This window comes from Felis catus, chromosome D3 (assembly GCF_018350175.1).
Source record: "Felis catus isolate Fca126 chromosome D3, F.catus_Fca126_mat1.0, whole genome shotgun sequence".
Lineage (NCBI taxonomy): Eukaryota > Metazoa > Chordata > Mammalia > Carnivora > Felidae > Felis > Felis catus.
Window position 1 is genome coordinate 20,952,658 of NC_058379.1, and position 23,774 is coordinate 20,976,431.

Here is a 23,774-nt window from a genome sequence, read left to right on the forward strand (position 1 = left end):
AGAACAAACATACAGAACAATAGAAAAGAAAAAGATCCCAGGGGAAAAAAGAAAAAAAAAACCTTGTTTGTGGCACTAAATTATTTTTTTTTCAACGTTTTTTTTTTTTTTTTTTGGGACAGAGAGAGACAGAGCATGAATGGGGGAGGGGCAGAGAGAGAGGGAGACACAGAATTGGAAGCAGGCTCCAGGCTCCGAGCCATCAGCCCAGAGCCTGACGCGGGGCTCGAACTCACGGACCGCGAGATCGTGACCTGGCTGAAGTCGGACGCTCAACCGACTGCGCCACCCAGGCACCCCCTAAATTATTTTTTATAAGGGTAAAAGGTCACTCAACAGGGGAAAAAAAGTCTTCAATAAATAATGCTCAAGAACTGGATATGCACATGAAATTGGACCCTTGCCTTACATCATGTTCAAAAATTAGATCATATTCTAGATCTAAGAACTAGAACTATAATACATAGGGTAAAATTTTTGTCATTGGCTTGGTGATGATTTCTTGAATATGACACTAATAGCACAAGCAAAAAAAGAAAAAAATAAGAAAAACTGAACTTCACTATAATTAAAAATTTTGTGCAAAAGACACTATCATAGGAAATAAAATACAATCCATGGAATGGGAAAAAACTGCTTTCAAACTCTCTGATGAGAGATTAACATCCAGAATATCTAAAGAACTCCTACATTTTCAACAACAAAAACAAAAACAAACAATCCAATTCTAAAATGAGCAGAAGACTTGAATAAACATTTCTTCAAAAATATATACAAATAGCCAATAAGCACATGAAAAGATGTTCAACATCATTATTGTTGCACTAAAAGTAGAAATCAAAACCACAATGAGATACCACTACACACCTACAAGGATGGCTATAATTTTAAAAACTGAAAATAACACATGTTGGTGAGTTTATGGAGAAATTGGAAATCTTGTGCATTGCTGCTGGGAAAGTTAAATGATGTGTAAAAAAAAGCATGGTGGTTCCTTAAAATGTTAAATATAGAATTATCATAAAACCCGGTGATTCTAGGGGCGCCTGGGTGGCTCAGTTGGTTGGGCAGCCGACTTCGGCTCAGGTCACGATCTCGCGCTCCGTGAGTTCGAGCCCCGCGTCGGGCTCTGTGCTGACAGCTCGGAGCCTGGCGCCTGTTTCGGATTCTGTGTCTCCCTCTCTCTGACCCTCCCCCGTTCATGCTCTGTCTCTCTCTGTCTCAAAAATAAATAAATGTTAAAAAAAATTTTTAAAAAACCCAGTGATTCTAATTCTAGGTGTGTACTCAAAAAATTGGATGTAGGAAAACAGATACTTGTACACCAAGTTCATAGCAGTAGTATTCACAATATCTAAAAAGTACAAATAACACAAATGTTCCTTAACAGATAAATAGGTAAACAAAATGTGATATATCCATGCAATGGAATATTATTCAGCTTTGCAAAGGAATCCAGTGCTGATACATGCTACAGCATGGATGAATCTTGAAAACATAATGCTAAGCAAAATAAATCCAACACATAAAGGCAAATATTATAAGATTCCACTTATTTGAGGTACCTAGGACAGGCTAATCTATAGAAGGTAGAACAGAGGTTACCAGAGGCTGGGAATAGGGAGGAATGAGTTTTATTTATTAGGTGCTGAACTTCTGTTAGGGATGATTACAAGTTCTGAAAATGATAGTGGTGATGGTTGCACAACATTGAGAATGTACTTAACACCCATGAATTATACACTTAAAATACGACAACAATGGGGACCCCTGGATGGCTCAGTCAGTGGAGCATGCAACTCTTGATCTCAGGATTGTGAGTTCAAGCCCCACATTGGGCATGGAGCTTGCTTTTAAAAAATGGCAACAACGGCAAATTTTATATTATCCATATCTTACCACATTATTTTAACAAAAAATATGGAGGGAAAAAAATAAAATAATTTACTTTTAACTTTAGGCAGTCAGTAGGGTCCTGGGTCCCCAGATAAACAAAATATGGTATATACATCCAATGGAATATTATTCAGCTTTGAGAAGGAATTCATTAGAAATACAAGTCACTATCACATGCTTTTAGGTTGATTCACTCATTGTCAAAACCGGCCCCATCCCACAACAGCCCTGCTTGTAGAGCCACTTCCCTTTCCTACATGGGCCACCATGATCCTAATGTGTCATATAAAGCCCACTTAGATTACCTGTTCAAAGAAATATAGGCTTTGAAACCCATGAAATGCACAATTAACTTCATTTTCAAGGGATATAATTCCTTGGTCAGGAATCGTCTGTTCCATGAAAGACTCTCACCCCATCCTTCTTGGCTCTTTTCTTGACCTTTCACTCTGTCCTTCTTCTTTCCTTGTCCCTTTCATCTCTCCTTAATCCCCACTCAACCTGGTCAAATCTTAAAAACCCATCTTTCCTTTCAGTGAACTCCCCACTCTTGACCTGCAATTCTTATCCCATTTCTTATCTTTCACTGCTTATTCCCACTTTCCATAAGACTTAGGTCAATATTGACTGCTGGAAGACCAGGGTCTCAGAGTTTCAAAGAAGAGGTTTAAAGGTCTCCCATGCCCAGGAGTTTGTTCTGATAGCGTGCCCCACCTGCTCAAGGCTGATTATTAACCCAGAGCTTATATAAAGAAAGGGCCATCCCTGGGATGGGAAAGTACCATGGCCATGGCCAGCACGTTAAGCCCCAGCACCATGACTGGGACCCTGGGTCCTCCTGAAATGTCAGAGCGCATCCAAAATGCTGCTGACATCTCTGTAATTGTCACCTATTTCATGGTGGTGATGGCTGTCGGGCTGTGGGTATGTAGGAGTCCAATGGGGTGTTCTGGGTGGGCACCAAGTTTGGGGTTAAAATGTCTGAGGGAGGGAAGGGTGTAATATAACAATGTGACAATGCTGAGAAAACACTAACAGCTGTCAGATTTCATTATCCTTTTCTCAGAACCATTGTCTCATGTGTGACGTAAATAATATTTACTCAGTTAATTTATTCTCCTACCAACACCAGAGCCAGCAGTGAGAACTTCAGACATATTCTGTTTGGCGTGTCCAGTACCTGGCATAATGAATAAGGATGTTATTTTCATTATCTCACATCTTTTATTTTCCTTTGTTTTTTGCTCACTTTCTTTTTTGCAAATTTTTATTTAAACTCTAGTTAGTTAACATCTAGTGTAACATTGATTTCAGGAGTAGAATTTTGCTCACTTTCTAAATGAGTCAGTTGGATGCCTAATTCATTTACACTCATTCTTTCTATTTAGTAATGAGTGTAAGGCTGCAAAATTACTTCCAAGCACAGATTTACTGATACCTTGCATTGTTTTTATAAATGAAAATAAACACAGCAATTAGGACAGATGTTGAGGAATATGATTTCTTAAAGTCCCTCCATTTCGATGAAACTATGATTTTCAAGTCCTTTTAAAATTGATGCTATATCACAGTTTCTAAGAAAATGTTTCTCTTTAACAGTGTTGAAAAAGTGACCACTATGAACATTCTGACCAGAGCATCTGTAACATCCTGGGCGAATTTGCGGTGTTTGACCCTCACATGTCTTCCTTTCTGCTTAGGCAATGCTGAAGACCAACCGGGGCACTGTTGGAGGCTTCTTCTTGGCTGGTCGAGATATGACCTGGTGGCCGGTGAGTGCGCCAGAGTTTCCCAGAGATAAATTTCCTATATGTGTGTTTAAGAGTAAATAAAGAAGACACTGGGAATGCTGATAGTTTCTGAAGTGCATTGGTTGCCTACTTGCTGGTGTCTCTTCCTAAATCCCTGACCCCAGAGTTCTATTCTGCCATTCCAGTAAATGATAGTACATCACCTATTATGAGAGCAAGTATAGTGTGGCATTTGAGAGGACTCAGTTAATCTCTGTGTCATATTCTTTTTCCCTGGTCCTCATCAAGAGTTTTCTGCCTTAAGCTCCTTACCATCCCCAGCACATTCCTTCTTTGCTCCCAAACCCAAACTAGTGCCACCCCTCTTGTTTGGATGAACATCCCCCTCTCTGCTCTCCTCCTTCAACACCCAACTCAAGCCCTGCTTCATCTGAGAAGTCTCACCCTGCATTCCAGCCTGTCTAGTCCTTATAATCCATACAGTTATGATAGTGGATGTGTGTGTTCTCTGTGATGCTGTGTATGGTGGTATCTCTTTGACTCTTGCCCAGTTGATCTCTTCCTTTCTGGGTTTTTATGTCTGGCCTCCTTGGCAAGAGTCCCATTGCACCAAAGAGTGCATCTTCTTCTCTGAATCCATACTGTGTCAGCAGTCAGTTGGGTATACAGTGGATGCTCAGTACATTCTTCCTTCATGAATCTGCTGACTAAATAGTATGAATGGAAGCAGAGACTGGGAAATGACCTGGCAAGAGTGGTTGAAGCATACCACCTCCAAGCTTGAAATGGATTTTAATTGGAATGTCCAATCAAGCATTGCCTTCTAAGGACTGTTTCGGTGAAACATTCAAGACTCAACCAATCCTATAGCCAAAAATGAGTTCAATTCCAACCCCTAGCTCCAAATGTCTGAATAGAAAAGATGACTTTACAGAGGGCTGAAAAGATGGGAATGGAAGAATGGGCATTGCAGTAACCCTACACCCCAATTGTGCTTTGTGAGGACTAGAGCTCATCCCTGCCTACTCAAGAAATTTCTCTTGATCTTTGAGACTTAAGAACAGTTGACAATGTGATATAAAAGGAGGTGGGTGAGAAAAGAGTCCTTAAGGCCAGAATTATTCATAGGAACTTCTTCCTACCCAACTTTGCAGTCCTTGAGGATGACTGAAGGGGCCAACAGGAGCTCTGGCAGTTCCTAGCCAAGGACAGGCTCAACCCAGAGCACCCAGGTAGATAAATTAAAGTTCCCCTAAGGCAGGGGTCAGCAAGCTTCTCTGTAAAGTGCCAGACTGTAAATATTTTAGTTTATGAGCCATACAGTCCATTGCAACCACACAACTCTGCTGTTGTAGCACAGAAGCAGCCATAGTGAATATGTAAAACCAACAAGCATAACTGTGTCCCAATGAAACTATTCATGAACACTGAAACTTGAATTTCATATAATTTCACACATCACAAAATATTAGTCTTCCTTATATATTTTTAACCATTCAAAAATGTAAAAAAAAAAATTTTTAGCTTACCAGCCACACAAAAACTGGTAACTGGCTGGATTTAGCCCACAGGATTCCTGCCTTAAAGAGGTATGATGGAAAATCTCAACATTTACCTGCTTTAAAGAAATCTGATTTGGGTCTTTTAATTCTGACCCTAGTCTGTTCCCTTGGATTGCAGATGGGCGCCTCTCTCTTCGCCAGTAATATCGGCAGTGGCCACTTTGTGGGGCTGGCTGGGACGGGAGCAGCTTCAGGAATCGCCACTGCAACATTTGAATGGAATGTAAGTGACATAATAGGCTTTTTCATTTAAATCCAAACTCTGTCCAGGTATGTTCTTCTGGGAGTCTGTATAGGGTATATCTTTCTTTGGTTTCTAGTTTTCCTTCTAACCAACCCCTAGTTTGAAACTCAGAGTCTTCTCTGAATGTGGTCCCATTCCGCCTGCCTGGGACAATCCAGTCTCATTCTCTACTTCTGAGATTTTGCTCAAGCAGTATTCCCACCAGGAATATCATTTCTATATGATTGAACCCCCACTTTCACTTGACCTCCTTGATCATTTTTAGTTCTCACTTGTTTCTTTCCTTCCTGAGCTATTACACTACGTGTCCGGCTCTGAATTAGATGCACAGAATAAAAACATGTAAAAGCAATGATCCCTTCTTTTGAGAAGCTTATATCCCAGTGGGAGAGACAGATACACATTCACTATGGTATAGGAAGTACAAGGAGAGAAGCACACATTGAGTGTTGGGAGAGCTCACACAGGAGGGAATCTATCCTAGATGAAGGATGAGACTTGGCACATGTTAAGGGAGATGGCACTCATCCATTCGGATAGATGAATAGAAATTGACCAAGTGGGACTTGGCTAAGGACATGAGAGCTGAGTAAGGAGTAAATGATTTAAAGATAGTAGATAGAATCTAAAAGACTTTGTGTTTGAGTTCTTAATTGTTCTACTGCCATTTCACCAGTAGAAGCTGTGTCCCCTTAATTAGACACTAAGTCCTTTAAGGGCAGGGATCAATTCCTCTCATATCATTCATATCACCTCATCATCTAGCCCTTGACTGGGTACATGCATTAATATTTCTTGAGGTGCCTGAGCTTTTTCTGTTCTTGTATCTCTTCTGGTGTTTGCAAATACACATTATGCATTTCGGTCAGAGGAAGATGTTTATGTGGAAACAAGTCAGATCACAGTGAAAGTATAAACAGACCATGCCTGAATAGACTCAGGAAATGACCTTGAGTCATCCAAAAATACCTGTACCCATCCCTTGTTGAAGATTTTCCCCTTAGCTTTGCTTTAGTAGTATCAGGGACTCCAGAATGGACCCAGTCTCCACACATGCCCTATGGCCCATGTTTTGTTTTGATAGTGCCATAAACTGGACAACATGCCCTATGGCCCCAGTGGGTGTGATTATCAGGTTGCCAAGGGTCTAGCTCTTTTAGCCTGTGACCTTGGGCTTCCTTAATCTCTGTGAGGCTCAGGTTCCCCCTCCATAAAACAGGAATGACTACTTACCTTATCTGCCTCATCTGGTTGTTATGAGGACAACACAAGTGATATATGTGAAGACTTTGTATATATTAACATTAATGCAAGATTATACTATTACCATTATTATGTGTGGCATGACTTGGGAGACAGTAGGAATATTCTTTCATCAAACTGCTTTCTTATTGCTTTGTCACTCTATATATAACTTCTCCCATTCAAGAATTACTCCTGTTGGGGACACCTGAGTGGCTCAGTCAGTTGAGCATCTGACTCTGGTTTCAGCTCAGGTCATGATCCTAGGGCCATGGGATCAAGCTTCACATAGGGCTCTGAGTTAAGCATGGAGCCTGCTTAGGATTCTCTCTCTCTCTCTCTCTCTCTCTCTCTCTCTCTCTCTCTCTCTTTCTCTCTCTCTCTCTCTCTCTCTCTCCCTCTGCCTCTCTCCCCCACCCATGCTCTCTCTCTCTCTCTCTAAAAACAAATAATAATAAATTAAAAATAAAATAAAAACTATTTTTAAAAAGAATTATTCCTATTGGCAAAAATAGTATGAACTTCCTGGGTCCAGCTGGTCTCAGATCTCTTATCTTCTGTATCTAAATTACAGAAACAGAGGGAAAGAATCTGTAGCTGTCTTGGGCTCATAATTGGTTGAGTGGGACAGGATCCATGCAAACTTACTTTGTTTTCTGATTCATAGGTCATAAAGTAGTAAGTCCCACAAGCCAAGCCCCTCGAACTTCACACTGTTTTCTGGGATTTTGTAGGCTTTGCTGCTGTTGCTGGTTCTAGGATGGTTCTTTGTCCCCATATACATCAAGGCAGGGGTGAGTACCTGCAGGTGTTCTCAGTTCTCATCTGTCAGGCATTCATTTATTCACTCATTCTTTCTGCTCAGTCATGAAACCTGGGTAATATCACTTGTCCCAGGATTTCTGTGCTTACATTTACATAAATCCACTAAATGCTACCAGATTGCTCTTCAAAGTGGCTGCAGTCAGCTGTCTTCTTTCCTATGACTATTGTGAGGGTTCCCATTTTACCACATCCTCACCAACACATGTTATTTTTCTTCATTCTAATTTTTGCCATTCTGAGATTTATAGTTTCTTTTTTTAATTAGGAGTGGGATATACCATAGCTCTGTGAGCTCCCCTTCAACCCAGGTATCACCCACCACTGTTCTGCCTTTCCAAGCAGACCTCCCACATTTATTCTTCTACTGCTGGTACTCAGACCATGGAGTGCTATATCCTGGAATAATTCCTGGGATTAGGGTGTTCAGGGGCAAGCCTTCTGGCTCATACCTTTGCAGGTCACCATATATTCTTTTGCTCATCCTGGGTCCCTTCTAGTACCAGGTTTGAACAATTTCTGTAGAATGATGCTCTCCTTGGTAAAAGGATCAATGCCACAGAACTCATGCATGTGTTTTTGGAAGTGGTTTACCATGTTTGAGGTTTCTGAGCCACCAAGAGTTATCCTTTTTGTTTTTGATATTATATAAATATTTATTTAATGTTCTTTTAAATTGGAGGAAATTAAATCATAAGCTTAATCTGCTATAAAAAACTAGCAAGCTGCACCTTTTATAATACACATCACATAGTTGATCTCATATTTCAGTAATAACCTCAGACTTTTTTCCAATTAGAGATTTAATTTAACTCTCTTCTTTTCAATAAACATAATCACATAAATATATACCCAAATAAGTGCAAACCTGTGCAGCCACTCTGGAAAACAGTGTGGAGATTCTTCAAAAAATTAAAAATAGAACTACCCTACAACCCAGCAATTGCACTACTAGGTATTTATCCAAGGGATACAGGTGTGCTGTTTTGAAGGGGCACATGCACCCCAATGTTTATAGCAGCACTATCAACAATAGCCAAAGTAAGGAAAGAGCCCAAAGGTCCACCGATGGATGAATGGGTAAAGAAGATGTGGTATATATATAGTGAAGTATTACTTGGCAATCAAAAAGAATAAAATCTTGCCATTTGCAACTATGCGGATGGAACTAGAGGGTATTATGCTAAGCAAAATTAGTCAGTCAGAGAAAGATAAATATCATACAGCTTCACTCATATGAGGACTTTAAGACACAGAACAGGTGAACACAAGGGAAGGGAAGCAAAAATAATATAAAATCAGTGAGGGGGACAAAACATAAGAAACTCTTAAATGTGGAAAGCAAACAGAGGGTTTACTGGAGGGATTGTGGGAGGGGGGATGGGCTAAATGGGTAAGGGACATTAAGGAATCTACTCCAGAAATCATTGTTGCACTATATGCTAACTTGGATGTAAATTAAATATATATATATATGTATATATATATATATATATACACACACACACACATATATATATATATATATATATATATATATATATATACCCAAATAGAGGTGGATGGGAGATGGGCTAGATGGGTAATGGGTAGTAAAGAGGGTAACTGTGATGAGCATTGGGTGTTGTACATAAGTGATGAATCACTGAATTCTACTCCTTAAACCAATATTGCACCATATGTTAACTAAAACTTAAATTAAATATATACATATATGCCAAATATATATCTGCAATTTGTTTTATTATCAATTTATTATGTAACCATTAATTGTGGTTCATTATTTTTAAGTAATATTGTTTTTACTGGCCTGCAAAATTATTGATGAAAATAATAAAAATTATTTGTTGAACATCTACCATGCACTTGGTGTTGTTGTGGGTATTTTACATATACCTTCATATTAAATCCCTACTTTATAGATGAGAAAAAGGAGGTTTGGAGAAATTGTCAATTTCCAAAGGTCTCACTTGTAGTAAATGTCAGACCTGGGAATGGATCCTAAGATTGTCTGATTCCAATGCCTGTGTTTATTCCAGGCTTTCTGCTCTCCCAAGGGACTGTGTTTTACTCACCTCTGTATTCCTAAGGTACCAGGTACAGTTACAGAAGTGCAGATGCACATAAGTACTTAGTAAGTGTTGAATAATCTGAATGCTCTGGGCTCTGAAGGTGAATCCCTGTCGATGTCTGTCTCTGCAGGTGATGACTATGCCAGAATATCTGAGAAAGAGGTTTGGTGGGAAGCGACTCCAGATCTACCTCTCTGTCCTCTCCCTCTTCATCTGTGTGGCTCTGAGAATCTCAGTGAGTTCAGTGCGCCTGGCATTCTTGCTTCTTGCAATTACCTTGGTGAGACTAGAATACTAGAATCAGAGAAATGAGTGTATAGACTATCGATAGCCCTGATAGGTCTAGCCATATGGATATCTTAAACTAGCTAGGGCCTTTCTACTAAGGAGTTTTAGAAACCCTAAATTCAGTTACAAGTCATGAGAGACTCCAGAGTATAAACCACCTTTTCATTAAGGATATGAAAAAACAATGTACAGGAGGAACAAAATGTTTCATTCAAGGAACACAGTTATTAAGTAGTAGAAAGGAGGAGGATTCTCTAGTCCCCTGCCTTTCTATATACAATAACCTCTTTATTCTCTTTGTTGGAAAGATTTATATTTATATTTTCATCTCATTGATTACCTGGCACCTGAACCAGAAGGAAAGTGCTTTGTATTATTATAATGACTTCTTAAATTTACTCTATTTTATCTAAGACTGTCCCTATAGCACAGATGTCACAAATAAATGTCAGAAGATTTCTAAAGTTGTTGGAAAGTTAAATTCCTTGGAGATAATCATTGAGGAGAAAAGAAAGAAATTTGAAGAGTCAGCAATACATGTAGAAAACAGAGAGTAACATTTGATCCTCATGTATTGGTGACTAATGAAATAATTTTCTCCAAGTTTATAGTCTAGGCAGTTCATGAAAGAAGAAGCTGAAGTGCATTTTTGTTTTTCTGTTGAGTCATTCTTGTAAATAAACCAGTTGCTCTGATTAGATGGCATGAGATTCTTAATACAACGTGAGCATTTTCCAGCACTCACTGTATATTATTGAGTATCTGTATTAGGGGTAATAAAGATTCTTATGCACTAGGAGTTCACTATATGGTTAAGAATATAAGAATTATAGGGATGGCTCAATCAGTTAAGTGTCTGACTTTTTATCTCAGCTCATGTATTGATCTCAGGGTTGTAAGTTCAGACCATACTGGGCTCTGCACTGGGTGTGAAGCCTACTTTAAAAAAAAAAGAATATAAGAATTATACACATGAAATCATTAGCATTTTATGACGGTATATGAAAATATATTAAGAAGTGAACTGGAATAGACTGTGTGGACAAGCATAGGAGACATTCTAGGGACACCCAGGAAATGGAGTGGTCCCTGCTGGGTGGAAATGGAGGCATGGTCGGGGGGGGGGGCGGTGCTTAAACAAGTCCTCAAGATAAGAAACTTAGGAGAGGCCAAGCAAAGCAGAGAAGCCTATATATTCCACAAGTGGGTGGAATTCAGTGATCTCCCGTTTTTCCTCTGGCTCTGACATGTACAGCTTTGTGATCCTAAAGAATGTGAACAAGGTGCTGGAGCAAAATGGGACCCTGAGGAATGCAGTCTCCTGAAGTGGAAGGTTCCTAGTGGCAGGGAAGGGATGGATTCTTGAGGAGCTGGATGGAGGAGCAGGAAAGGCAAAGAACATGTGTGTAACTTAGCTGGAAAGACACGGTGGCAGCAGTGTCTTACCTACGAGGCTATGTTTCAAGTGATATTAATAGTGATTAATCTTAGACATGACCTTTTGTGTATTATTACACTTTGATAGCAGAGTCTGTCCTAGTTATTCATTAAACAGCTCATTATGAGGAGTTAAAATAGGGTAACTTTCAGTCTCCCCTGCATCAGGTTTGAAAGAGATCATCTTATTCACTGGTTCTCAACCTCCACTAATACCTATACTGAGAATCATAGCAGACCTGGTGCATCTTGATCCCTAAATATTTCAGTCTGAATGCCCTACACACACTGATATTCTTTTAGAAAACCACACTGCAAATTTTAAGATCAGGAACTTAATCTTGATACAAACATACATAACCTACAGACTTTATTCAGATATGACAATTGTCTTAATAATATTAACAGCAAAAGAAAATCCTGTAGCATTAAATGCCTTCCTTTCATGAGAAATATTTTATGATCATTGTAAATGTAATTAATTCCATTGAATTGTACATGCAAAAATGGCAAGTTTTATGTTATTTATCTTGCCACCATAAAAAAATCATTGGTAATATGTTTATATATCATTTTGTAAATATTAATTTAATGCTTTCATTGTACTATATAAAAGAGAAGAAAGTCAAGAAACTCATAATATGATAATATGTGTTTTCATATGTAAATGATTCAGCATGAATATACAAGCCCTAATGCTGTGGTTGAATAACTCCCCACTATGTAAATCTGTATGAACATGACAGCTATAAATGCAGACAAATGCAGGTGTGTTTTATGGTGACATCTCAGTAGGTGATATCTATTCTAAAATGGTAAATAATTTCTTTGCAAATATCCAATTTATAAAAAGTTAAATCTTGCCTCAATTTACATAGTGGTTGAACTCCTTGTAAACCCAGTGATAAAGCTGCAGAAAGTACTTTGGGTTTGTAACTCAGCGTTAGGTTCAAGAATAGGCTTTTCACCCATACAAATACCTACTGGGATGATAAAACATTAGGTTTTATTTCAAATATTAGGGGGAAAGTTAACCATATACTGTGACACCACTTCCAAATTCATGTTCTACAAAGAAACCTACCTCTAATTCTTCTAATTCTGAATCCTGATATCTTATCCTTTCCCTCACCTCACTCATGCTTTCCTTTTTCTTCAATTCCATCTTTATGATCACTCTTTGGCACATAGCCTCAATTTCTTTGCATGTCTTTCCTTTCATTGAACTCCCCTAGAAAAACTCCAAACCTGGTTTAATCCAGCTTCCCACTTACTCTGTGCATGCACGCAGGGATTTTACTCCTGTGTTTCTAACTAACATGCTTATGTGATGTTTCTAGGGTTTTGGTTTGGTTTGGAGGTTTTGATATGGAATCTGGGAGGATCAGAGTTGAAGGGGCAGATCCAAGTGGGGCTAGCACAAGTTTGTGTTGAAGATCCAGGAGGCTGGAAAGCACACTTTGGGACACAGGGATCCAGGTAGTGCAGGGTGCACATGGTCTTACATCTTAAGGTCTCTCTGTAGGACCCCTTCCTGGCCTCTAAACCTCAACCAATAATCCTTTTATTGTATTTCTTTATGATTTTTCTCTGGTGCTCTCAATAACTGTCCTAAATGATCCACAACCTTTTTTTTTTTTTTTAATTTTTTTTTAACGTTTATTTATTTTTGGGACAGAGACAGAGCATGAACGGGGGAGGGGCAGAGAGAGGGGGAGACACAGAATCGGAAACAGGCTCCAGGCTCCGAGCCATCAGCCCAGAGCCCGACGCGGGGCTCGAACCCACGGACCGCGAGATCGTGACCTGGCTGAAGTCGGACGCTTAACTGACTGCGCCACCCAGGAGCCCCTCCACAACCTTTTTTAACTACTAGTCCTCTGCCTCTTATCAAAACATCTCATCTCCCTTTTTATCTAGAAAATTTAAGCATGAACCACTCATCCCCCACTTAAAAAAATCTACATTTGCCTCATTCTTTCCTTCTTTACACCAGTCTGAAGATGAAGAGTCTTCCTTTTTGTAAAAGGCTAACACTTGACCCTATGCCTATTCTTGATCCCATCTCTTCTCAATGTTTCTGGCATTTGCTTCATAATTACCCCCTCTATCATATTTTCCTGTTATTTTCTACTATCCTAAGTGTGCTCAAGTATCTTCCTCCTTAACAGAAACCATTGCTTTACTGTCTCATACTACTCTACTTTTAATCATTGTTTCTCTGCTGACAATCATGAAAGAGTAGTCTATGCAAGCTATAGCATAGACATTTCTTACTTTCTGTTCACTCACCCATTGTTCCTATCTATGATCAGTCCAATAATTAATCCCCTGAGGATTAGATCTGGCTTCCAAGGAGTTCATAATTGTATTGCAGAGATGTCATGTATAGATACAGCAAATATTAGTGGGAAATCATCACTAAAGAGCTAAATGATGTGGTGCATGTTTCTTTCCCATCCTATTCCCTTTTTAGTCAGACATATTTTCTGGAGCCATATTCATCAAGCTGGCCTTGGGATTGGACCTTTACCTGGCAATCTTCATCCTCTTGGCTATAACTGCTATTTACACGATCACTGGTGAGTTTGCTGCCAGTTTAGCTCAGTCATGCTGTCTTCTGCTGATCTCACACCAACCTGCAATTAGCAACTCAGTGTTAGCCTTGTTACCACCAAGGTTATGGCTATCCCTTTATTCCCACTATGAGAGTCAAGCACAGGCCCAGAAGCACAACTAGAGCAAAGCAAACAGAATCCTCAGTATTATAGAGTGACAGAATCAGCTTAAAAAACAAGACTCATCTATATGCTGCCTGCAAGAACTCATTTCAGACCTAAAGACACATGCATATTGAAAGTGAGGAACTAAAGAAATATTTACCATGAAAATAGATATCAAAAGAAAGCCAGAGTAGCAATACTTATATTGGGTAAAATAGACCTTAAAACAAAGACTGTAAAAAGAAGCAAAAAAGGACACTATATAATAATAAAGGACACAATCCAACAAGAAGATATAATAATCGTAAATATTTGTGCACCCAACATAGAAGTGCCCAAACATATAAAACAGTTAAAAACAGGGGCGCCTGGGTGGCTCAGTCGGTTAAGCGTCCGACTTCAGCTCAGGTCACAATCTCGCGGTCCATGAGTTCGAGCCCCGCGTTGGGCTCTGGGCTGATGGCTCAGAGCCTGGAGCCTGCTTCTGATTCTGTGTCTCCCTCTCTCTCTGCCCCTCCCCCATTCATGCTCTGTCTCTCTCTGTCTCAAAAATAAATAAACGTTAAAAAAAAACTTTAAAAAAAAACAGTTAAAAGCAAACATAAAGGAACTAAACTAACCCATTGTAATACAATAATTCTAGGAGACTTTAACACCCCACTTACATTGATGGACAGATCATCTAAACAGAAGAACATAAGGAAACTGTGACTTTGAATGATTCACTGGACCAAATGAATTTAACAGATATTCAGAACTAAAACAACTAAAACAGCAGAATACACATTCTTTTCAAGTGTACATGGAAAATTCTCCAGAATAGATCACATACTAGGTCATAAATCAGGCCTCAACAAATACAAAAAGATTGAAATAATACCATGCATCTTTTCTGACCACAACACTATGAAACCAGAAGTCAACCACAAGAAAAATATTTGGAAAGACCACAAATACATGGGGGTTAAACAACATCCTACTAAACAATGAATGGGTCAACTAGAAAATCAAGAAGAAGAAAGAAAGAAAGAAAGAAAGAAAGAAAGAAAGAAAGAAAAGAAGGAAGATACAGGAGGGGCTGGGTGGCTCAGTCAGTTAAGCATCCAACTTCAGCTCAGGTTATGATCTCACAATTCGTGGGTTCAAGCCACTTGTAGGGCTCTGCATTGACAGCTCAGAGCCTGGAGCCTGCTTCAGATTCTGTGTCTCCCTCTCTCTCTGCCCCTTCCCCACTTGCTCTCTGTCTCTCTGTCTCTCAAATATAAATAAAACATTAATTTAAAAAAAAATACATGTAAACAAGTGGAAATGAATGACAGTCCAAAACCTTTGGGATGCAGGAAAAGCAGCCCCAAGAAGGAAGTAAATAGAAATATAAGCGTACATCAAAGCAAGAAAAATCTCAAACAACCTACCCTTACACTTAAATGACCTAGAAAAAGAACAACAAACAAAACCCAAAACCAGCAGAAGGAAGGAGATAATAAAGATTACAGGAGAAATAAATGATTTAAAAAAATAGAACACCTCAAAGAAACGAGGATCTGGGTCTCTGAAAAGATTAACAAAATAGATCAACCTCTAGCCAGACTCATCAGAGAGAGAGAGAGAGAATTCAAATAAACAAAAACACAAACAAAAGAGGAAAAATAACAACCAACAATACAGAAATACAAACAATTGTAAGAGAACATTATGAAAAACTGTACGCCTACTTATTAGACAACTTAGAAGAAATGGATAAATTCCTAGAAACATATAAACAACAAAAACTGAAGCTGAAAGAAATAGAAAATGTGACCAGACCAATTACCAGTTATAAAATTGAATCAGTAATCAAAAAACTCCCAACAAACAAAAGTCCAGGACCAGATGGCTTCACAGGCAAAATCTACCAAACATTTAAAAAACAGTTAATAACTATTCTTCCCAAACTATTTCTTTTTTTTTCAATATATGAAGTTTATTGTCAAATTGGTTTCCATACAACACCCAGTGCTCATCCCAAAAGGTGCCCTCCTCAATACCCATCACCCACCCTCTCCTCCCTCCCACCCCCCATCAACCCTCAGTTTGTTCTCAGTTTTTAACAGTCTCTTATGCTTTGGCTCTCTTCCACTCCAACCTCTTTTTTTTTTCCCTCCCCTCCCCCATGGGTTTCTGTTGAGTTTCTCAGGATCCACATAAGAGTGAAACCATATGGTATCTGTCTTTCTCTGTATGGCTTATTTCACTTAGCATCACACTCTCCAGTTCCATCCATGTTGCTACAAAGGGCCATATTTCATTCTTTCTCATTGCCACATAGTACTCCATTGTGTATATAAACCACAATTTCTTTATCCATTCATCAGTTGATGGACATTTAGGCTCTTTCCATAACTTGGCTATTGTTGAGAGTGCTGTTATAAACATTGGAGTACAAGTGCCCCTATGCATCAGTATTTCTCTGTCCCTTGGGTAAATTCCTAGCAGTGCTATTGCTGGGTCATAGGGTAGGTCTATTTTTACTTTTTTGAGGAACCTCCACACTGTTTTCCAGAGCGGCTGCACCAATTTGCATTCCCACCAACAGTGCAAGAGGGTTCCCATTTCACCACATCCTCTCCAGCATCTATAGTCTCCTGATTTGTTCATTTGGCCACTCTGACTGGTGTGAGGTGATATCTGAGTGTGGTTTTCATTTGTATTTCCCTGATGAGGAGCAACGTTGAGCATCTTTTCATGTGCCTGTTGGCCATCCGAATGTCTTCTTTAGAGAAGTGTCTATTCATGTTTTCTGCCCATTTCTTCACTGGGTTATTTGTTTTTCGCGTGTGGAGTTTGGTGAGCTCTTTATAGATTTTGGATACTAGCCCTTTGTCCAATATGTCATTTGCAAATATCTTTTCCCATTCCATTGGTTGCCTTTTAGTTTTGTTGGTTGTTTCCTTTGCTGTGCAGAAGCTTTTTATCTTCATAAGGTCCCAGTCGTTCATTTTTGCTTTTAATTCCCTTGCCTTTGGGGATGTGTCAAGTAAGAAATTGCTACAGCTGAAGTCAGAGAGGTCTTTTCCTGCTTTTCCTCTAGGGTTTTGATGGTTTCCTGTCTCACATTCAGGTCCTTTATCCATTTTGAGTTTATTTTTGTGAATGGTGTGAGAAAGTGGTCTAGTTTCAATCTTCTGCATGTTGCTGTCCAGTTCTCCCAGCACCATTTGTTAAAGAGACTGTCTTTTTTCCATTGGATATTCTCTTCCCAAACTATTTCAAAAAAATAAAAGAAGAAGGAAAATTTCCAAGTTTATCCTATCAGACCAGTATCATCCTGACATCAAAACCAGATAAAGACATTACCAAAAAAAATAATAATAAATAAATAAATAAATAATAAATAAACAGAACTTTAGGCCAATATCTCTAACAACCATAAATGCAAAAATCCTCAACAAAATACAAGTAAACCAAATCCAACAAAATATATTTTAAAAATCATTCACAATGATTAAGTGGGATTTATTCCTGGGTTGCAAATATGGTTCAATATTCGCAAATCAATCAACATCACATCAATAAAAGAAAGGATAAAAACCATGTGATCATTTTAGTAGATGGATGCAGAAAAAGCATTTTACAAAGTACGACATCCATTCTTGGTGAAAAACCGTCAACAAAATAGGTTTAGAGGGAACATACTATAACATAATAAATGCCATATGTGAAAAACCCACAGCGAACATCACACTCAATGGGGAAAAACTGAGAGCTTTCCCCCCAAGGTCAGGAACAAGACAAGGATGTCCACTCTCACCACTTTTATTCAACATAGTACTGGAAGTCCTAACCACAGCCTTCAGACATTGAAAAGATATAAAAGGCATCCAAATCAATAAAGAAGAAGTAAAACTTTTACTATTTACAGAATGACATGATACTGCACATAAAAAACCCTAAAGACTCCACCAAAAATCTTCTAGAACTTATAAATGAATTCAGTAAAATCACAGGATACAAAATAAATGTATGAAAATCTGTATTTCTATACACCAAAAATGAAGCAGTAGAAAGGGAAATTAAGAAATGAATCCCACGGGCACTGGGTGGCTCAATCTGTTAAGCATCTGACTATGGCTCAGGTCATGATCTTGCGATTCTTGGGTATGAGCCCAACGTTGGCCTCTGTGCTGACAGCTCAAAGCCTGGAGCCTGCTTTGGATTCTGTGTGTGTGTCTCTCTCTCTTCCCCTCCCCCATTCATGTTCTGTCTCTCAAAAATAAGTAAATGTTAAAAATTAAAAAAGAAAAAAGAAATGAATCCCATTTACAATTGCACCAAAAATAATATGATATGTAGGAATAAGCCTAGCCAAAGAGGTGAAAGACCTGTATTCTGCAAACTATAAAACACTGATGAAAGGAAAGAAAGACAACACAAAGAAATGGAAAGACATTCCATATTCATGGATCAGAAGAATGAATATTGTTAAAATGTCTATACTACCCAAAGCAATCTACATATTTAATATAATCTGTATCAAAATACTAAAAGCATTTTTCACAGAGCAGGAACAAACAATCCTAAAATTTGTATGGAACCTGAAAAGACCTCAAATAGCCAAAAGAATTTTGAAAAAGAAAAATCAAAGCTGGAGAAATCACAATTCTGGATTTCAAGTTACATCACAAGGCTGTAGTCATCAAGACAGTATGGTACTGGCACACCAATAATACATAGATCAATAGAACAGAATAGAAAACCCAGAAATAAACCCACAATTATATGATCATTTAATCTTTCACAAAGCAGGAAAGAATATCCAATGAGAAAAAGACAGTCTCTTCAGCCAATGGTGTTGGGAAAACTGGATGGTGAACATATAGAAGAATGAAACTGGACCACTTACACCACACACACACACACACACACACACACACACACAAATCAAAATGGATGAAAGACTTAAATGTGAGACTGGAAACAATAAAAATACTTAAAGAGAGCACGTGCAGTAATTTCTCTGACATTGGCCATAGCAACAGCTTTCTAGATGTCTCCTGAGGCAGTGGAAATAAAAACAAAAATAAACTATTGGGACTTCATCAAAATAAAAACCTTCTGCACAGCAAAGGAGACAACCAATAAAACTAAAAGGGAACCTACCAACTGGGAAAAAATATCTGTAAATGATATATTCTATAAAGGGTTAGTATCCAACATATATAAAGAATTTATCCAACTCAACACCAAAAAAATAAAAAAATAAAAAATAATCCAGTTAAAAAATGGGCAGAAGACATGAACAGACATTTCTCCAAAGAAGACGTACAGATGGCCAACAGACACATGAAAAGATGTTCACTATCACTCACTATCAGGAAAATTCAAATCAAAATTACAATGAGATTCACCTCACACCTGTCAGAATGGCTAAAATCAACAACACAAGAAGCAAGTTTTGGCAAGAATGTGAAGAAAAAGGAACGCTTGTGCACTGTTTGTGGTAATGCAAACTGGTGCAACCACTGGAAAGCAGTATGGGGTTTACTCAAAAAGTTAAAAATAGAACTACCCTATGATCCAGTAATCACACTGGGTATTTACTCAAAAAAAGACAAAAAACAAAAAACAAAAACTAATTTGGAGGGATACATGCACCCATATGTTTATAACAGCGTTATTTACAATAGCCAAATTATGGAAGCAGCCCAAGTGTCCTTTGATAGATAAATGGATAAAGATTATGTTGATACACACACACACACACACACACACACACACACACACACACACACCATGGAATATTATTCAGCCATAAAAAAGAATGAAATCTTGCCATTTGCAGCAACACGGATGGAGCTAAGGAATATAATGCTAAGTGAAATAAATTAGTCAGAAAAGACAAATACCATATTATTTCACTCATATGTGGAATTTAAGAAACAAAACAAATGAGCAAAGGAAAAGAAAAGAGAGAGAGAGAGAAACTAAGAAACAGCCTCTTAACTATAGAGAACAAAGTGATAGTTATCAGAAGGGAGGTGTGTTGGGAATGGGTGAAATAGGTGGTGGGGCTTAAGGAGTGCACTCATTGTGATGAGCAATGGGTGATGTACGGAATTATTGAATCCTATATTGTACAACTGAAACTAATATAACACCATATGTTAACTATATTGGAATTAAAATTTTTTAAAGTTAATTACTAAACTGAGAAGGAAGCATTTGACTCTGCATATCCAGAACATTTCCATTTCAAAAAAAAAAAAATCCTCACTATTAGGTGTAAGCACCTTGACTGAAGATAATAATGTGGTAGGTACAGTGGGGAAATGGTGATTTGTCTCAGCTTTTTGTTTAGGGCCCAGATTGCCATTTGGAATCCAGCATAGCATACACATGGAAAGTTAAAATGAAACAGCAGCTCAGACATGGGATTGACAAATCCAAGGCAGCGCCCAAATAAGTACAGGATGCCTGGGCTCTGAAAGGCAGAATCAGGAGAGAAGAACTGGAGCAGTGAGTTGGTTGTTGGGATAAAGTATGTGGCAATGGTCCAAGCAGGCTCTCATGGGCCTAACATCCAACACTTACTAACTTATGAAAATGAAACTATACAAGTTTAGTTGGAAAAAATAAAGAAAAATAACAGCTGGAACAATCAAGATAGTTCTAGAGCAATTTTCATACATATAGCATATGTTTCAAAATAAATGAAAGATGAAGACATAAGTCTTCTATTTACGATCAGCCTTATTTTCCCATGATACTCTTAGAAGGAAATAGCTTGTTGACTGAGAGTCTAGCAAGTCTAGAGTTGAAAAAGAAGTTGCTGTTTGCATAACACTCGAGCAAAACACAAGTCAAGAGCTATATCTGGCATTCAACTTATGAAACAATGATATGTGCCAATACTAGAGCAAAAATTGCCCTATTTTTTGAGAACTAGTATACTGCGCTAAATGGAGTGAATTGAGAGATAGTTAAGGGGAAAACTTTCATGATAATGAAGTATTGCCTTTTCTTTCTTTTAAATTTTTTTTTCAATTCAAGTTAGTTAGTATATATTGTAATAATGGTTTTAGGAATAGAATTTAGTGATTCAGCACTTATAACATATAACACCCAGTGCTCATCCCAGCAAGTGCCCTCCTTAATGCCAATCGCCAGTTTAGCCCATCCCCCCACCCAACTCACCTCCAGCAACCTCAGTTTGTTCTCTATATTTAAGAGTCTCTTACGGTTTGCCTCCCTCTCTGTTTATATATTATTTTATTTTTCCTTCCCTCCACTATGTTCATCTGTTTTGCTTTTTTTTTTTTTTAATTTTTTTTTTCAACGTTTATTTATTTTTGGGACAGAGAGAGACAGAGCATGAACGGGGGAGGGGCAGAGAGAGAGGGAGACACAGAATCGGAAACAGGCTCCAGGCTCTGAGCCATCAGCCCAGAGCCTGACGTGGGGCTCGAACTCACGGACCGTGAGATCGTGACCTGGCTGAAGTCGGACGCTTAACTGACTGCGCCACTCAGGTGCCCGTTTTGCTTTTTAATTATGAGCAAAATCATATGGTATTTGTTTTTGACTAACTTATTTCACTTAGCATAATATACTCTGGTTCCAAAAGTTTTGCCTTTTCTGCTATTTGGTATTCAAAAACTCACATAAGGGTGAAATTCCAGTATAATTCATAGAAACTTTGAGTCGAGGCAAGATAAGGGAGACAAGAGGGTTAATGTGACACATAAATACTAAGGAGATAATGATGCCAAGAGGAGCTTGTGGCCCAGTCAAGAACTTTTCATATATTCTTTGCTGAGTTTCTAGGGTTTGGTTTGAGGAAAACCTAAAAGTGAAGGCAAAGAGATGAGAGTACAGGGAAAAAATATCCTGATTCTTTTCTTTCTCTACACAGGGGGCTTGGCCTCAGTTATTTACACAGACACCCTCCAGACCATCATCATGCTGATCGGTTCCTTTATTCTCATGGGGTATGGTAAGTGATGACAGTGGGAGCAGTGCCCTGGGGCTGGAAATCATGAGATTTGTGTCTGTTCAGTCCATCTGCTCTTTACTACTGCCTCCCTGTTCTATGTGGTCACACTTTTCGACATACGTATAATACATCATTGAAGCATCTGCCTAACTTCTTGCTGTACTATCTCAGCATGAGAAAATGAGGGGGGAAGAACTTTACTTTCTTTAAAAAATTATTCCTCAGTTTTAATCTTAATATGTTTGTGTTTGAAATAGACAAAATCAGTGTCACTGGGTTGATAATTTTACACAACTATTGGTGCACTGGATTCAATGCACATAAACCATCATGTAGAATCTTCATAAAAATAAGTATTAAATAGTAAGAACAGTTTAAGACAACTGACTATTAACTTCACTGTGACTGTTTCAGATGGAAATTATTAAAGTATGTTACTCCCTCTATTGTTAGAATATACAAACACAGTTTGTATATTTCTCTTAAGTCATGCAGCAAGCACTACTGATGAATTTAACTTATAGCTTGCCTATTTTTGTTTTCTTTTATTATGCTACTTATTTAACTTTGGACAGGAAATCCATGCATACAGTAAAAAGGATATAAGATGAAAATAAGTGTCTTTTCATCTCTCCTCTGTCCTGCAGCCACCATATTCCATCCACTCAAGCTGCACTGAATACAGTTGTGAATATTCATGAACCCTAATCACAGGGCTTGAAGATAATATGAAGCAAAAACTGACAGAACTGCAAAGACAACAAATGCCCAAAAAGAGTTGATGATTTTGACACAAAATGAATGCGATTGGTCACATATGGCTATTTAAATTAAAAAACAATAAAAAATAAATTAATCAAAATGTAAAATTCAGTTTCTGATTTGCCTAGCCATATTTCAAGTGCTTAATATATAGCTAGTAGTTTTCATATTTGACAGCACAGATATAGAATATATAGAATTCTATCATTACCGAAAGTTCTATCATTACTGAAAGTGCTGCTCCAGAGGCCATTGTTAGGACCAATTCTTTACAAACTTTCTATTTAGTTAACCAGGAATTCTTTGATATTCTTATTTATGGTTCTTTGGTGTCTGGCTTTGGTGATGGACCTCTGGCATCAAACTCTCTAAGCCTTCTCCCATCCTTAGGATGGAATCTCTCATCTTCCAGCATTCTTCATGTATTGTTGTCACAAACAATATTCCCCTTAACAGAACAATTTCCTTGTATTGTCTGTATCCTCCTTTGTATTGGGATCCTGCCTTGTACATTCATTTTGCATATAATCCCACCACAATGTTTGGCACATGCAAACATTTTTGATGCTAAATGAAATAAGTAATGAAAAAGTAAAATAATGTCAACCTCAACTCTACAGATATATGATACTCAGATGAATTTTGCACTATTTGAAACTATACTAAGTGGGCTGAGAAGCCTGGGCTCATCCTTCTTTCTAAGGTTTCCATCCATTATGGTTCTTTTTTTTAGTTAATTAATTAATTTATTTATTTTGAAAGAGAAAGTGCAGAGAGAGAATCCCAAGCAGGCTCCACACTGCCAATGCAGAGCCTGATGTGGAGCTCGATCCCACAAACCATGAGATCATGACCTTAGCCGAAATCAAGAGTCAGACACTTAACTGACTGAGCCACCCATACATTCTCATTATGGTTCTTTTCTACACCTGTCTTGCCTTTCCAGCCCCCCCCCCCCCGCAGGCTGAGCCTCACCATTTCACCTCACCATACATAAACTGCT

General features: G+C 38.3%; 1 protein-coding gene and 1 long non-coding RNA gene across 2 annotated transcripts in view; one reads left to right on the top strand and one right to left on the bottom strand.

Moving 5' to 3' along the window:
- Nucleotides 1-2,685: 2,685 nt before the first annotated feature.
- The window catches only part of LOC101100420 (solute carrier family 5 member 4), a 39,339-nt gene continuing 18,250 nt past the window's right edge, over nucleotides 2,686-23,774 (top strand). Inside the window, exons 1-7 of the mRNA XM_003994827.4 lie at nucleotides 2,686-2,820; nucleotides 3,597-3,668; nucleotides 5,328-5,432; nucleotides 7,430-7,489; nucleotides 9,720-9,824; nucleotides 13,791-13,896; nucleotides 21,929-22,009. Of these exons, the coding sequence (XP_003994876.3) occupies nucleotides 2,686-2,820; nucleotides 3,597-3,668; nucleotides 5,328-5,432; nucleotides 7,430-7,489; nucleotides 9,720-9,824; nucleotides 13,791-13,896; nucleotides 21,929-22,009 (664 nt within the window). The remainder of the gene's footprint in view (nucleotides 2,821-3,596; nucleotides 3,669-5,327; nucleotides 5,433-7,429; nucleotides 7,490-9,719; nucleotides 9,825-13,790; nucleotides 13,897-21,928; nucleotides 22,010-23,774) is intronic.
- The window catches only part of LOC123381303, a 28,844-nt gene continuing 10,369 nt past the window's right edge, over nucleotides 5,300-23,774 (bottom strand). The window contains exons 3-4 of the long non-coding RNA XR_006588146.1: nucleotides 13,848-13,953; nucleotides 5,300-5,412 (exon numbers count right to left, since the gene is read on the bottom strand). This is a non-coding gene — a long non-coding RNA (uncharacterized LOC123381303). The remainder of the gene's footprint in view (nucleotides 5,413-13,847; nucleotides 13,954-23,774) is intronic.